The 17,033-nt window shown below is 43.4% G+C and overlaps 1 protein-coding gene across 16 annotated transcripts in view; it reads right to left on the bottom strand.

The window, feature by feature from the left end:
• The window catches only part of LOC140495521 (teneurin-3), a 2,480,372-nt gene that overhangs the window by 493,740 nt on the left and 1,969,599 nt on the right, over positions 1-17,033 (bottom strand). For 15 of the 16 annotated variants that reach the window (XM_072594601.1, XM_072594600.1, XM_072594605.1 and 12 more), the window contains one exon: positions 13,385-13,666. The exons of the other annotated variant lie outside the window; for it this stretch is intronic. In XM_072594601.1, coding sequence (XP_072450702.1) covers positions 13,385-13,666 — 282 coding nt within the window. The remainder of the gene's footprint in view (positions 1-13,384; positions 13,667-17,033) is intronic. 16 annotated transcript variants of the gene reach the window in all.

Raw genomic sequence — 17,033 nt, 5'->3', positions numbered from 1 at the left:
AGTACTTCCCAAACACAGCTTCACCAAACAGGAAGAAAGCTAATCACCATTGGCTCAAAGGCAGTTAGGGATGGACAATATATTTTGAACTTGCCAGTGGTAACCATAGTCTGAAAATGTTTACCTACGTACAGTATATATAGAGAGGCTATTCTGCCCATTATGCCTATGCTAATGTTTTGAAACAGCTTTCCAGTCAGCCTCACTCTTGATTCCCTTAGTCCTTGAATCGTTTCCTATTCATTTGCTTATTCAATTGCTCATCTATTCCTCTTTCACCTTCAACCTGCTCAGGCAGACAAGTTTTACTAGCAAAGAGTCACAGAGTCATACAGCAAGGAAACAGACCGTTTAGTCCAATTAGTTTATGCCGAATGTAATCCCAAACTGAACTCGTTCCACCAGGCTGCTCCTGGCCCCTACCCCTCCAAACCTTTCCCATTCAGGTCCTTATCCAAATGTCGTTTACATGTTACAATTGTACTCACATCCACCACTTCCTCAGGAAATTCATTCCACCCTCTGTATAAAACATTTGCGCTGCATGTCATGTTAAAGTCTCTCTCTTTTCACCTTAAACAAATGCCCCCTAGACTTGAAATCCCCCATCCTTCGCTCTATTTATAACGCTCATTATTTGATAAACTTGGATCAAATTGCCTCTCAACTCCCATTCTCCAGTGAAAAAAGTCCCAGACTATCCAGCCTTTCTTTATTACTCAAAGCTTCTATACCCGGCAACATCCTGGCACATCTCTTCCGAAACCCTTCCAGGTTAATAATATCCATCATCTGTCATGTTTTCCTACTTAATAAGTAGGCCATTCGGCCCACCACAGAAAGAAATGTTTAATTATTTTCTCTTCAATGGTGCTATAATCTTACCCTGATGTTTCCATCTTTACTTCTGAATGGTTCCAGCTCAGTCATGGAGAATTAGTAACACTACATGTAAAGAAAAAGTCACAGCTTGGGACAGAACAGATGTACTTTTGTAGATTCTCCTCTATTATCATGATCTTATATTGTTCTGAATAAAAATCAGTGAAGAACCAGAAAGGAAGTGTTCCATATGAGGGCAACAATTCCAGCTTAGGAGGAGCAGGGAGAACACCACCACCATCCCCACCCCAAGTGCATCTCATCTAGATGGCTATTCTTCTTGTGTGAGCTGAATTAATAAAGGTTTGCATGTGGTGAGGGGCTTTCCCATCACACAATATTCATGGAACATTTTCCCCTCAGTAAGATTACTGGATGTGACAGCCGCGATTAGCAAAGAGGATTTCTTTACTTGCTGGCTGAAATATACAGTGACAAAGTTTAATACCCCTTCCTACTCTTCTAAAATCTGTCAGTATTTGGTTTTAGCTCATTTTATGAAGTGTAGGAAATTCGGCCCCTGTTTGGAAATACATATTTTCCTTTTCTGTCTTTACCAATTTTGGGGCAGTGATTATCGATCATAAAATAGGCATGAGCACCCTGGTTGCCACATTTGATGATGAGATGACCATTTTGCTCTTGAACAATCGATGTAACGCCTTCAAATTGCTTGGCCCAACACCAGATTATCAGCTGGGCAAGGGTGTTAAAGGGCACTGAAATGTCACAGCAAGAAATGATTTCATAAGGCTAATTTCAGAAGAAATCTATTCCTTACCAAAAGTAACCTGATTAACTTTTCGTATAAAATCAATGAGCTTGATAGAGTCAGAGGGAATGATTAATTTTGAGAAAGCATCCTGTTTGTTTTCACTGGAGGTTCAATGAAAGCTGCCAGGATAGAGATAAAGGATTGATTCTCATACCAACTCTATTCAGCACCAATCAATGGATTCACAACATTCACTAACCACATTAAAGAACAAAGGGATCTCAGACATTCGTTTCAACATCTGTCCCATAATCGAGCTTATCATGAAATGTGCAGTTGAAAAATAACACCTTGAGGTTATATAATAACTTAAGGCATGCACTGCTCCAAAGATACATACTATGTCTTTACTCACTTTCATGTCTGAATTGCTAGCTCCATACTTGCCCTATGTTTTTGCTTGGCATAATTCAGCTGTTTACAGCAATTAGATTTCGAAGGTGCACTCTTTAAATCTCAATTCAGTCTTTCACAGTGGTGAAGTATCACAACAGACAGGTTTTTACGTTTAACATTTTAAGTTAAATGTGTTACAGGAGACAGACAAGCAAATACCTAATGTCAATCTCAGCTATACTTTTACACTTTGTATTTATATGTATATATACAGCCAGTGGAGGAGCTAGAATAATCCAAATTACTTCTTGCAAATTTCAAACCAAATTTTCTCTTGAAATGCTTCATTTCTTCAATGAAAGCCCAAGCTGAATTTCAACTGAGTATGCCTTTTCTTATATTCTCGTAAAATAAAAGCCACCAGGAAGTCCTGAATTTTGATTATCTGACACCAAAATATTGTAAAAGGACTTTGTGTCATTAAGAGCTAGAATCAATCATTCATCATATGCTTTTAGCTTTCATCATTCTTCCGTGTGACCTGTAAATAAGCATTTGTATCACAAAATTACCAGGCAATGATCATCTTCAACAGGAGAAAATGCAACTATCTTCCCTTGCCAATTAATGGCATTGCAATAAAACTAGTTCCCCACTATCAACACCTTGGAGGTCATTATTGACTCCAAAATCAATTGAACTAGCCATATAAGTACTATTGCTACCCAAGCAGGTCAGAGGCTGGGGGTTCTGAGGTAAGTATCTTTCACAAGTGCCAGGCACTGACCAAATTCAATAAGATAGATCCTATCACTCCTTGACATTCAATGGCACCACCATCAATGAATACCTCACTATCAACAACTTTGAGGGCTACCACTGATCAGTAATTGAACTGGACCAGCAATATAGATTTCATGGCTCCATAAGCAGGTCAGAGACTGGGAAGTTTGGGGGAAGTAGTTCTTATCTTCTGACTCCACAGAACCTGTCTGCCATCTTGAACAGAAAACTCAGGAGTGTGATGAGAAGAGGAAATTGCGTGGTGATATCACTCAATTAGTAATCCAGAACTCCAGCCTAATGGTCTGATTTGGTGATTGTAACAAGGTCAGGCATGTGGACCTCATAGAATATGAGTTTCCTGATTGGGGCTGTGAACTTTGTCAAATCAGGGAGCCCTGACTGACAAATAGAAATAGGCTTGTCAGAGGTTCTGTTCACTCTGAGAGCTGGTTATGAGGGAGCTAGACAAGGACTCTCCATGTGTAAACTAAGGGTGACTTGGTGATGGGATACCAACCTCTGCTGGGCTATTTCACTGGTGATATAGGTAAGGTTCCCATCATGGCAAATGGTAAAACTTGAATTCAATAGGTGTATGGAATTTAATATGAATTATAAAGAAAGGCTGGATAGGCTGGAACATTTTCACTGGAGCGTAGGAGATTGAGAGGCGACCTTATTGAAGTTTATAAAATAATAAGAGTTATACATAGAGTTAATGGTAGTTGTTTTTCCCAAGGATAGTGGATTTCAAGACTAGGGGGCACTTTTTTAGGTGAGAGGAGAAAGATTTAAAAGACACATAACGGGCAATTATTTTACACATAGGATGGTTCACGTGTGGAATGAACTTCCTCAGGAAGTGGCGGATGTGTGTTCAATTCAGTATTTAAAAAAAAACATTTGGTTAAGTACATGAAAAAGAAAGGTTTGGAGGATTATAGGCCAGGAGCAGGCAGATGGGGCTAGTTTAGTTTGGGATTATGGTCGGCATTGACCAGGTGGGTTGAAGGGTCTGTTTCCATGCTGTATGATTCTATGACTGAAAGGCTGGCTGAATGATAACCTTGCAACCATTGCAGATTATTGTAAAGACCCATTTGATTCACTAATATCCCATCAGGAAGGAAATCTACAATCTTTACCTGGACTAACCGACATGACCCACAACTATGTGGCTGCCTCCTAATTGCCCTCTGGGTAATTATGGATGGGCAACAGATGCTGACTGAGCCTGTGACCTCCCCCCCACCCCAATTCCCATGAGTAGATTTTTAAAAAACTCTTGCATATCCTAGATAATAGAAGCAACTCAACATTACCCAGAAGAACGCATGTCACTTGATTGATATCCCTTCCACAAATGTAATCATTCATTTACTGGCAGCAACGCATGCTATGTATGTACTAAGTGCACGAAAACAACTCACTCACATTCCTTTGTCACTATCCTATGATCTCTACCTCCTAAAAGGATAATGGCATTGGTTACTTCAAACCCTCTACTCATGTCATCAAACCCGAAAACTGCATGAACAAGGCAGCAGATTAACTTGTGACACAAAATGAAATTCAGCTAACTGTTACTCAAAAGTCAATGAGAAAATTTATGAGAATCTCTGGCATAATTGTCCAGTTGCATCAAACTGCACTGTTGGGTAATCTGGCTACTCTGCCACATTTTGTTTTATGTGGCTGTGTCATTGGATAAAGATAAATTTGATCAGTATGAACTGAAGGCTGCCATTAATGTTCTCTTCTGGCCACTCCCTAAAGGCATTCAAGGTAAGGGTACTGTTTGACTTGGTACTGATTCATTCACAAAGAGGGAGGGGTTCTCCTTATTGATTCAGTTACCTATTTGAGCTGAACAGCTTATCCTCTTTGAGTCTTCCTCTCCTTAAGGTAGTGACTGATATTGAGGGTGATATCTGAACAGAAACAATAATTCTTCACTGCCTTTTCCAAGTGGCAGTTTTTATTCCAGAGCCTTGACATTGCCTCTGGGCTAGTTGGCCACAGGGAGCTACCTGCAGAGCCTGTGCTATGAGGGACACTTGCTTAAGGGTGTAAAGAACAACACTCTCAGAGACATCCTTGGACAATTCTGCCTTAATACTGTTACACAGGAGGAACTGTGATGAATTGTCCAGACTGCTGTTTAAGATGAGATCAACTTACTCATCTTTAGGATCTAGGGAATAAAGCTCACTAAATCTCAATTGCTCAGGCCAATAAATTATGATGCACTCATGGTGTCAGGGATGTTCAACAAATAGAAATTCTGTAATGTCTATCAACCACACAGGGTCTACATCCACTGGGAACAGAGATAGTGATGGGGAGCAATAAGGGAGATCTAATTAAGTTTTCTTTACTTATTCCTGGGATGAAGGTACCATTGGCTAGCCAGTATTTATTGCCCATCCAGAAGGCAGTTAAGACTCAAATACCTTGCTGTGGGTCTGGAGTCACATAGACTAGACCAAGTAAGGATGGGCATTTACCTTCCCTAAAGAACAATAGATGAGTTTTCCAGCAAGCAACAATGGATTCCCGGTCATCATGAGGCTCTTAATGTAATTTTTTAACAAGCTTTTTTCTTATTGGATTCAAATTCCATTACCTGCCACGGTGAGATTCAATGGGTCCAAACTGGTTTGTGGGAACTAGGACCTGGTATAGGTGTGGAGCTGGGAGTTGGGGGGTGGGGAGGCTGTAACTGGAGTGGAAGTGATGGTAGGGGGAATGGTGGTGGAATCATTAGCAGGGTTCGGGGGGGGGCGGGGATGGTGACAGTGGGATCCGTGGGGGGCGCGTATCAGTAGTATGCAGATGAGTAGTGTTGGTGGGGCGGAAGTGGTGGCGATGACGGCAGTGGCGGGGGGGGGGGGGGGGGGGGGGCGCAGAAGTCGCGGAAACTGTGCCGTCAGCGATGACGTACGGGGCGGAAGTGACGTCACACACAGTGTACGTGAAGTTGTCGTGGACGGAAGCAGCTGCGGAAGCGTTCGTGATGGGGGCGGAAGTCGCGGAACACGTGGCGTCGGTGGTGATGCCGGGGGCAGAAATTATGTCAGGGGAGTGGAAGTGATGAAGGGTTCCTGCCCAAAATATCGATTTTCCTGCTTCTCGGATGCTGTCTGACCTGCTGTGCCTTTCCAGCACCACTCTTATCTTGACTCTGATAGTGGGATTCAAACCCAGCTACCCAGAACATTACCTGGTTCTCTGGATTAACAGTCTAGTCATCATATCACTGGGCCATTACCTCTCTGATGTTTGAATATGAACACAGGCATTAATAAGGGACGTGGAAAGAAACTATTTCACCTGACGATGGCGACCAGAACAAGGGAGCACCACATTCAAATTTAAAGTAGCCCCTTTTTTTGGCAGGGGAATGGGGAGCGCGATAGGGGCGTTGGCACAAAATGCTTCCTCACACATTAAGTGCTTTGCAAGTCCAGGACACTACCTCAGGGAAAGCTCTTGAAGTTACCAGCATTGAAAGTTTCAAAAACTGACATTGATAGATATTTCTTTGGACATAACAGGAATGAAGCAAGTTGGTTAATGGAGCAAAGGTACATGATCGAACTGAATGGTGTAACTGATTTGAGGAACAGAATAACTTCCTCCTGCTTCTATACGCCTGGAGTTACGATGGCATTGTTCACCATGGCATGTAGCCTCATAAGACAAAGAAAAGAAATATTAGGGTCAGATATATCAACCCTCAATTACAATAAATGTAGACTACAATTACAATTTGAAAGCAATATAACTATTGAAAACTACGAATGAAGAAGGGAGAGGATGAAGATGGACAAGCTTCTGCAATTGCTTACTATCGATTTCTAAAAATAGGCATTTTTTAAGATATTTATAAGGAAATTGTTGACATCAGTACATTTAGTCCACTTAAAATCATTAACTAAAAACTCTATAAGTGCTGGAGCTGCCAGCAAAGCTCCTTTTAGAGAGCTTTTAGACAGTGCACCACAAACTGATGAAGCCCTTCAAACATCACTCAATGGATAGCACAAGTGTTCCCTCCTTTCAGAAAGGAGACTCTTTCTTTGTAACGGAGGACTGAGGATATTTGAACTGGATAAATAAGGTAAAGTCTAAAGATCTGTGACAGCGAAGCATAGATTATTAGAAGTGATGCTTATAACCTTCCCTGTACTTGGCACAAAGGCGCAGCAATAGAGCAACAGATTGCTTCTCACAGCAAATAATCAGTTATCTTGTATAAACTAGGTATTTTTCTATCACGACTGACGTTGACCGTAGCAATACCTCTGCTTTCACACAAGATTACATACTGTCAAGCACTGATTATAGTGAATGGTTAGAAAACAGGGCCCTCAATTCACACCCCATCATTGAAAAGACATAGATTTTTTGATTGGTTGCTAGATTCATGCTGAAAGAAGACTGTGAAACCTTATATGAAGAGAAATACAAAGAAACTGCTGTTTAAATCAAACCCTTTTTTTCCAGAATAGATGTGAATGAGTGAGATTAGCTTCTTTATTTCAAAAATATGTTTTATTCATAAAAAATCTTTATATACATACATAGTCATGACAGCAGTTCAATTCTGTACAGTCTTTGCACAAACAAACCCAAGGCATTTCTTACTTATGCAAGACTATATATACAAACATTTGAGGCAGTAGTAGGGCCTGATAACTAAATGGACTCCCATTTAACTGCGGCAGAAGATCTCAGACAGCGATTGGTGGCAGTTGTCCCAAGCTTTAGTGTGCCTCTCGCATGTAGTCCTGGGCCTTGGGGTGTGCCACTCTGCAACACTGATTGGGGCCAACTTCTTGCTCCGAAAGACCAACAAGCTTCGGACAGACCAAACAGCATCTTTCACCGAGTTGCTGATCTTCCAGGCTCAGTCAATGTTTGTCTCAGTGTGCATTCTAGGAACAGACTGTAGAGCACAGAGTCCTGTGTCACAGACTCTGTGCTACAGAGCTGCTCGGGAACGAAGCTGGACAAAAATTATTGCCTCTCTCTCTCGACCTCCTTTACAAAGGCACATTCCACCAGCTGTGTGATCGTCTCGACCAGCCCCAGCAGCAGCTTCACATGAACACGATTACGAGCAAACAGAATCCTTTACAGCATTCAGCCCATACAGGGCCACCGATTACAAGAGCCGTGAGACCCATTGCAGTTCCACTTTCTGGTTCTTTCACAGGCAAGGAAAGAAAGTTCAGAGTGAAAAGCAAAATACAAGCCAAGCAAACACTAGAAAACTGAAAATGAAAGAGAAAATGGCAGAAATGCCCAGTCAGCCAGTCATCTAGCCCGAACAGGAGAACTGTCAGGGGCAGTATCTTCTCAGGACATTGCCAGTAAGGGCTCAGGCTTCTCTCTTTATCACCGTCATGCCCTGCTACAAAGTTCCAAATCTGAAACATTGCTGTATTGATGGCTTTCTCCAGGACTTTTACTTTCATTGAATTCAGGGCCAACGTTTAGGAGGAATTTCTGATGGTCTGGGGTATTGCAGCTCAATGTTAAGTAAGTTCTACACAAAAAAGCCATCTTTGGACCAGTACAACCTAAAAGCCTGTTCAATGCAAGCAGGATGCTCTCGAAAAGCACCAAGGCAAGGAAGTAGAATGTCAAAAAACAGAATTCAGCCTAAAACTTCCAGCATCACCAAGTGGTGCAGCAGATCTTTTACAATTTCAAAAAAAGGAACAAATTAACCAGTGCCTCCAGACAACAGCGGATTGCCCTGGGGGAAAAGGGAGTGGGAATCAAAGTGCAAAGTGGAGATTGAGGCCCAACGTATCAGTGCCAATCTGAAGCCATTACGCCACATTCTGCAGAAAATACAGAGGTATGGGATTGAGGGTGATTTAGTGGTTTGGATCAGAAATTGATTAGCTGAAAGAAGACAGAGGGTAGTGGTCGGTGGGAAATATTCATCCTGGAGTTCAGTTACTAGTGGTGTACCACAAGGATCTGTTTTGGGAGCACTGCACTTACGGCCTGATCCATTACCAACGTAACTTGTCCCACAGTGCTCCACAGGAGTGAATTTTGGACAGGATTTGTCATTGAGCTGCACAAAAGAGATGAGAGCAGCTTGGTCAAAGAGGCAAGGTGTGAGATGTGTCTTAAGAGATGGATAGAGTCGAGAGTGAATTCCAGAGCTTAGGGCCTAGGCAGCTGGAGGCATAGTTCACAATGGTAAAGCAAAGGAAGTCACAGATGTGCGATACACATCAAAAGCAGTCCATTCCCTATGAAGTGCCTCAGAAATCCTAAGCTGATGAAAGGAAATGCATGGTCAATCTTTCCACTCTGAATATTGGTGCAGCTGGTTATTCAAATATAATACAATACGGCATAGCTGCCACCTGGTTTGCATCTCCTTTTCTGATTCCAGGTTTCTATCATGTTAATCAGACAGTACACTAGTCTAGCATTCTAACCTTTCTGGTGTTATAAAGTCATTCCACCTGAGGGGAACAGATTCCAAGACCTACTGCAGATGCCCCAAATGCATCTGCTGGGTAAAGTGTTGGAAAAGGTTATGAGATAGGATTTATAAGCACCTTGAGAACAAGTTGATTAGGGAGAGTCAACACGATTTTGTGAAGGATAGGTCGTGCCTCACAAACCTTATTGAGTTCTTTGACAAGGCAACCAAACAGGTGGATGAGTGTATATGGACTTCAGTAAAGCATTTGATAAGGTTCCTCACGATAAATGACCTGGATGATAGTGTAGAAGGATGGGTTAGTAAATTTGCAGATGACACTAAGGTAGGCAGAGTTGTGGATAGTGCTGAAGGATGTTACAGGTTACAGAGAGACATAGACAAGCCGCAGAGCTGGGCAGAGAGGTGGCAAATGGAGTTTAATGCAGAAAATTGTGAGGCGATTCACTTTGGAAGGAGTAACAGGAATACAGTGTACTGGGCTAGTGGTAAGATTCTTGGTAGTGTAGATGAACAGGGAGATCTCAGTGTCCATGTACATAGATCCCTGAAAGTTGCTACCCAGGTTGATAGGGTTGTTAAGGAGGTGTACGGTGGATTAGGTTTTATTGGTAGAGGGAATTGAGCTTCAGAGCCACGAGGTCATGTTGCAGCTGTACAAAACTCTGGTACACTGCACTTGGAGTATTGTGTACAGTTCTGATCATCGCATTACAGGAATGATGTGGAAGCTTTGGAAAGGGTGCAGACAAGATATACCAGGATGTTGCCCGGTCTGGAGAGAAGGTCTTATGAGGAAAGACTAAGGGACTTGAGGCTTTTTTCTTTCGAGAGAAGAAGGTTGAGCAGTGACTTAATAGAGACGTATAAGATAATCAGAGGATTAGATAGGGTTGACAGTGAGAGCCTTTTTCCTCGGATGGTGATGGCTAGCACGAAGGGACCTAGCTTTAAATTGAAGGGTAATAGGTATAGGATAGGTAGGTTCTTTACTCAGAGAGTGATAAGAGCATGAAATGGCCTGCCTGCAACAGTAGTAGACTTGCCAACTTTAAGGGCATTTAAATGGCCAGTGGATAAACATATAGATGATAATGTGTAGGTTAGATGGGCTTCAGATTGGTTTCACAGGTCGTGCAACATCGAGGGTCGTTATAGCACTATAATCTTCTACGTTCTCTGTTCTACTGACACAAACTATTTTTCCATTGTACTGCAAGGTGCCCTGACGATTATATTATTTGACTGATATTGTACTGGTCTGGACTTGAAATTTTTGAGACATAAATTCAAATCTCACCATGGTAGGTGAGGACCTTGAATTCTGGTTGTCAAATAAATCTGGAATGAAAAGCTAGTCTCAATAATGATCACCATGAAACTACTGGACAGTAGTGAAACACACTTCTGCTTCACACATGCCCTTCAAGGAAGGAAACCTATCGTCTTTACCTGGACTGTCACTCTAATTCCAAATGTGCACAATAAAGTAGCTCAGCAAACCCCACAGTCAAGACTTGCATTAATTCAAGAAGGTTGCTGAGCACCATTTTCCTCAGGAGTGACTCGGGATGGGCGCTAAATATCAGCCCTGCCAATGAAGTCCATGTCTGCTGAATGATCTTTTAAGATACATGCCCAGGAAACACTGTGATCTTGGGACACCATAGGAAAGAAAGGAGATAGGCTTGCAAGACTAAGGGTTCATTTTGGAAGGTTTTCCAGCAGTTTGGTTTCTGACATGTGATACAATTTCCGGTGCAAATCCAAATTAGGTAAAACCCATTAGAAAAAGCAGCCTGTCCATTTTTTTCATGGCTCGAACCTGCAGTGGTAGCAATTACAAAGCCCCAAAGCCATAGCTGCCACCAAGCTGACTATCCTTCACTTGCTTAAAGCACCACCTTCGATCTAACAGAATTGGCATTTGTGCAAGGCAATTCTGAACCTTCACAACCATCCCACGACTTCACAATCCCTCCTGTATGTTGCAAGAATAGGACATTTGAAGTACACCATCCTTCACTCTGGTTTGGTACTGCACTCTCAGTGTCAACTGACCAGTGTGGTATTATCAGGGAAGGCTGGCATCTGACATGAGAAGACCATGCAGGTAACTTCTAAGGCAAGTTGCTGTTTGTGTTTTTAGGTTTCCCCATGAATATGGGGGAACGAACATGCTCTTCCAGGAACCACCTGGAAACTCCTGTCCAGAGTATTCTCCCCAGTCAGACTTGCTATCAGAGCTCCCTAACTCCCCACCCAACACTGATGGATGGGATCAGTTGCATTGGTTGTGGCCTACACTCACCAGCCAGCATGAACACTGTGAAGTTAGCGTGTGCGCAGTGAGTCAATCCACTGAGCCAATGCTGCCCTCTTACTACTCAGGTTAAAAGCAGAGGTTATATGTTGGGACAGTAATTGTGGAGCTGAGCTGCCCAAATCCACTGCAGTTATTCACATTGGCTCTGTACCTGTTGCTGCACTTTGAAGATATAGAATATTCACAAGGCATCCTTGGAGTAAGATGACAGACATCTACACTAGGTACTGCTACAAGACAGGGAGCAAGCTGTGCCTAACCTTTCCGACTAACTACCGCATCAATGAACAAATCTGTATCTGGGTGCCAAACGTGACCGAGTCAAACAATTTACCATTGAACTGAATGCAGTGTCTTGAATGTTTCAATACCTTCGGTATGTTTGGCTCTGGGAAACTGATTTTGGTTTTGTAACACTGCATGGAGCTGTGACACTTCAACAAGTCCGTTAATATAATCTCCAGGAAATCAGAGTGTGCTCAGTGAACATTCTGCAAATATGATGTACATCCACGCTACAGTGTCATCTCAGTTAACAATCAATCAACATGTGTCACCATTTTCTGATGGTACTGAATCTCTTTTTACCACAAAGCAACCGCTCCATCCTTCTGCCAGTGATGTAGATTTGGACTTCGCGTAGGGTACGGATCTTTACATATCTCTCACTTATGGGTTGTAAACTTGGTCCTGGTCTCCACCAGTGTCCAATATTAACCCCCATATCTCTCTTGTCTCCACTGCACGTGTGTGAGCTCCCCCCATTTGAGGTCAACGCTGAAAGCTGAGCTGAGTCCTATTTACCAGTTTCGGCTCAGAAACACACTGACCCCAGCGAACTGGCTCAGTGGCTTGACTAGGCTGTTGAGGGGAACTTTAACTCCCCATGGCAAACACGACTCAGCACTAGCCTCGTGTTGTCAGACCAAAGGCCTGTTCAGTTGGATGCTGTTGCCAATTGTGCATGTCATTGACACCAGGAGTTAGCAGCACTACTCTCATATTCAAGCACCTGCAGAGGGGAAGACTTTTTGAGCTTTGAATCAAAGCGAGCTGTCAAGTTCACTGACCTCGAGAAGCTGTTCTAACATCTGCACCACACGGTTCCCAGGACACACTTTTTAAAGTGCTTTCAGCTCCTAATGGAACACTATTTCAACTGCTCGCATTATCGTTGCTTTTTAAAGATGATGAATTTGTGCTCCAACCTCCAATCACCCCCATCCTCTCCCTGCCAGCATCATTAATAAAGTGCCCTCCGTGGTTACTCATCCATCCACAAGAATCTATACATCTCTGCCGAGTTTTCTTGACGAGGAATGTACAAAGACACCTTCGATTTGAGGCTGGGCTCCCGGGATCATTTTATCTCCATGAGCTGCATTTGCACCTCCACTGAGATTATCCAGGAGACACAACAGATATAAATCTTGGTTATCTGCTCCCCTCACCCTCTGCTCTCCCTGCTTTGAAAAGCCAAACCCATCAAATCCTCATTAATCTCACAAGAGTTCCTGGTCCCTGAGCCCAGGCTGTGATCAATGCTACCAGAGAATTTGCAAGACAAATTAATCATGATTTCGACAATGCTGCACCTCGACAATGTCTCTGAAATAGTGTAGGAGGTGCCCAGCATAACTCAGCTCGTCCTGTGCCCTTATTGATCTGGGGCAACGGCAATACCCAAGGGACCTGACATCTAGGGGGACTTGTTCCTGGGAGAATTGAGAAAAATGAGAGAGAGAGAGACAGAAATGGCCAGCAAGTGTACTTGGAATTTTAAAGAAGCTTTGGAACTCACCGTTCTCACTGTCTGACTTGTTGTTCTCGTGCTCCGTGTCGGTTAGTGTGAGGGCTGAATTGGAACGACTGGATAGGCAGGAGCTGCGTCCAGATTTGACCCCCCTGCCCCACAGCCTCATGGCATGCTCCGGGGACATCACGCCTTCATTTTCCGTCTCAGCGTCGGAGCCTGCGTTGACGGAGTATCCTCGGTGGGGGAGCCCCATCTCCGAACAGAATGCCAGGCCCCGGCGAGTGGCAGGCTCACAGATTCCCAGCTCCCTCAGGGAGAAATTTGCCCCTAGTTGTGGGAATAATAGAGGAAGTGAGCTTTGCTTTCTCCCCTTCTCTCCTCCGTTTAAACCATAGAATAATAAAGCTAAAAGCAAATAAACACAAAAGCACATGCACCCAGAGAGGTTTCAGATTTCGCAGAGAGGTGAGTTCTTAACTTTTTGGTGTTGGGTGATCAAGAGCCGTTCTTTTGTCTGTTGCATTCCACAGCATTCACAGACATAGCAGCAGCTTATCCCTGCTTTATCATCTCCAACCCTCCCCTGTCACCTTCATTCAGGTGCCAAACAAACAAAAACAAGCTGGCAGGTATAGGAGACATTGGGGGCTGGGAGAACACTTTGCAAACAGCTTTGTGGACAATAGAGAGGGGACTGGATGGGCACACAAGGTGTGAAAAACGATAGTCGGCTCTTTGTCTCCAATCCTCCAAGCTTACCGAGACAATGCTTTGGGGCCTTCACTCAACTACGTTAGTGATGACAATCGTCACAAAAGAGTAGGTTTGAAGGCTGAGATTCCTCTCGGAGCCATTAAAAGAATGTGCTGTCCTCTTAGTGTTACAGATCATTAGAGTGATGACAGAACCACCTGAAACAGCTTGTCAGAGACTCCCCCTGATTCTGCTTTCAGAATACCTTACCTCCTCGGAAAAAAAAGGTCCCCTTTCTGGTTCTTTCCCACACAACTAGCAGCTTACATCCAGACTCAGTCAGAATCACTTTGTGTCCGAATGCCTCATGCACTGGGCCAGCTTTTGTAGCTATTCACAGACAGAACTCAAGATCCGAAGAGTCATATGGCACTGAAACAGACCCCTGAGTCCAACTCGTCCAATCTGACCAGGTTTCCCAAACTAAATTAGTCCCGTTTTGCCTGTGTTTGGCCCATATCCCTCTAAACCTTGTTCTGTTCATGTACTTGTCCAAATGATTATTAAATGTTGTAACTGTACCTGTAACTACCACTTCCTCTGGCAATTATTCCACATACAAACCACCTTCTGTGTGAAAAAGTCACCCTCAGGTCCCTTTTAAATCTTTCTACTCTCACCTTAAAATTATGCCCTTATTGAACGTCCTAATCCCAGGGAAAAGACCTTTGATATTTACCTTATCTATGCTCCTTATGGTTTTATAAACCTCGATTAGGTCGCTCCTCAACCTCCTATGCTCCAGTGAAGAAAGTCCCAGCTGATTCAACCTCTCCTTTTATCTGAAACTTTCCAGTCCTGGTAACATCCTAAGAAATCTTTTCTGCACCCTCTCAAATTTAATAATAGCCTTCTTATATCGGTGTGACCAAAACTGTACACAGTACTCCATAAGTAGCCTCCTGTAAAAGCGCAACATGACATCCCAACTCCTGTACTCAATGGTCTAACCAATGAAGGCATTTTTTACCAACCTGTCTACCTGTGACACCACTTTCAAGGAACAATGCACCTGAACTACTAGTCTCTCTGTTCTACAACACTCCCCAGGACACCACCATTAACTGGGTAAGTTCTGCCCTTGTTTGTCTTTCCAAAATGCAATACCTCACATTTATCTAAATTAAATTTATCTAAATTGGTGGTGGCACAGTGGCCATGGACCCACGTTCGATTCCCACCTCGGGTGACTGTCTGTGTGGAGTTTGCAAGTTCTCCCCATGTCTGCATGGGTTCCTCCGGATGCTCCGGTTTCCTCCCACAATCCAAAGATGTGCAGGTCAGGTGAACTGGCCATGCTAAATTGCACATAGTGTTAAGTGCATTAGTCAGGGGTAAATGTAGGGTGGGGGAGTGGGTCTGGGTGGGTTACTCTTCAGAGGGTTGGTGTGGACTGGTTGGGCCGAAGGACCTGTTTGCATACTGTAGGGAATCTAATTTAAACTCCATTTGACACTCTGCAGCCAATTGGCTCAATTGATCAAGATTCCTTTGAAATCTTTGATAACTTTCCTTTCTGTCTACTACACCCCCAGTTTTGCTGTCATCCATAAACTCACTGCTTACTTTATGCTTATTGTATGCTAATCCAAATCGTTATTCTACCTGACAGTGTAAAATCAGTAGCTTTAGTCAGCTTCTCACCCACCCCTGGCTATCCTTCCACTTTCAACCCTTTCTAAACTAGAGACATCCTAACTCTGTTGCCTGAGTTCAATCTCGCACCACGTATGGTTCAGTCATGACTCCTCTGTTCGCTGATCAACACTGGCTCCCAGTTTAACAACGCTTTGATTTTAGAGTTTTTATTTGTTTTTGAATCTCTCCATGGCCTTGCCTCGAACTAGCTTTCTAATCTCGTCCTGCAAGCCTCTGAGATAGTTTCCTCTGCCAATCGAGACTTCCCACACTCCACCACTGGTGACTGTACCTTCTGATGTGTAAGCCCTAAGTTCAGAGATTCCCTCCTTAAACATCACCACCTCTTCCTTTATTTAAGATGCTTCTTGAAATCTATCTGTCTGACCAAGCCTTTAGACACCTGCCTGAAGAGCAGGGAGGTTATGCTAGAACTGGACAAAACATTGGGTAGTTCGCATTGAGAATATAGAAGTGATGTGATGGCACTGGGGAAGATGCGGGTGGCGGGGGGGGGGGGGGGGGGGCGGGCGTTTACCAGGATGTTGCCTGGTCTGGAGAATTTCCTTGATGAAAAGAGTTTGGATAGAATCAGGTGTTTTTTCTTGGAGCAGAGAGACTGAGGGAGCCCTTGATTGAGATGTATAAAATTATAAGAGGCAGAGACAAGGTCACAGGAAGGAACTTTTCCCTTTGGTGAAAAGATCAATGACCAGGGGGACAGAGATTTAAGCTAAGGGGCTGGAGATGTGTGGAGAAACATTTTCATCCCGAGAGTGGTGGGAGTGTGGAACTGTAAGAGTGGTTGAAGCAGAACCACTCCCAAGATTTAAGAACTATTTAGGACAAGCTAACATTTTGAGTCGAAATGACTCTTCACCGCTGATGAAACGTCATCTAGACTTGAAACATAAGCTTGCTCCGTCTCTCTCCATGGATGTTGCCTGTCCCACTAGCATTGTTGTTTTTCAGTACAGATTCAAGCATCGGCAATAATTTGCTCCCAAGAATTACTTAAATGTATGTGTGATGCTAAGGCAAAAAAGGCTATGGGCCTTCCTGAGCCTGTGATCACATACCCAGAGACTGTTCCTGGCAATAATTTACTAAGTCCGTGTGCCAATACTCTTGACAGGACACATCTTTTGAATCCCTTACAGAGTCTGACCATGTTTTTACCAGCATTCTGAGCCTAGTTCTCCAATGACAGGTGTCTGACTCCTTGGCATATGTGCCTGATCCCTGGCTGCATTGCAAGCTACAAAATGCTGTGCTGCCTAATGTGTGGGCCCTCAGTACAACA

This window comes from Chiloscyllium punctatum, chromosome 2 (assembly GCF_047496795.1).
Source record: "Chiloscyllium punctatum isolate Juve2018m chromosome 2, sChiPun1.3, whole genome shotgun sequence".
NCBI classification, from domain to species: domain Eukaryota; kingdom Metazoa; phylum Chordata; class Chondrichthyes; order Orectolobiformes; family Hemiscylliidae; genus Chiloscyllium; species Chiloscyllium punctatum.
Note: the sequence above shows the minus strand (reverse complement) of the source record. Positions and strands in the feature narration are given on the sequence as shown.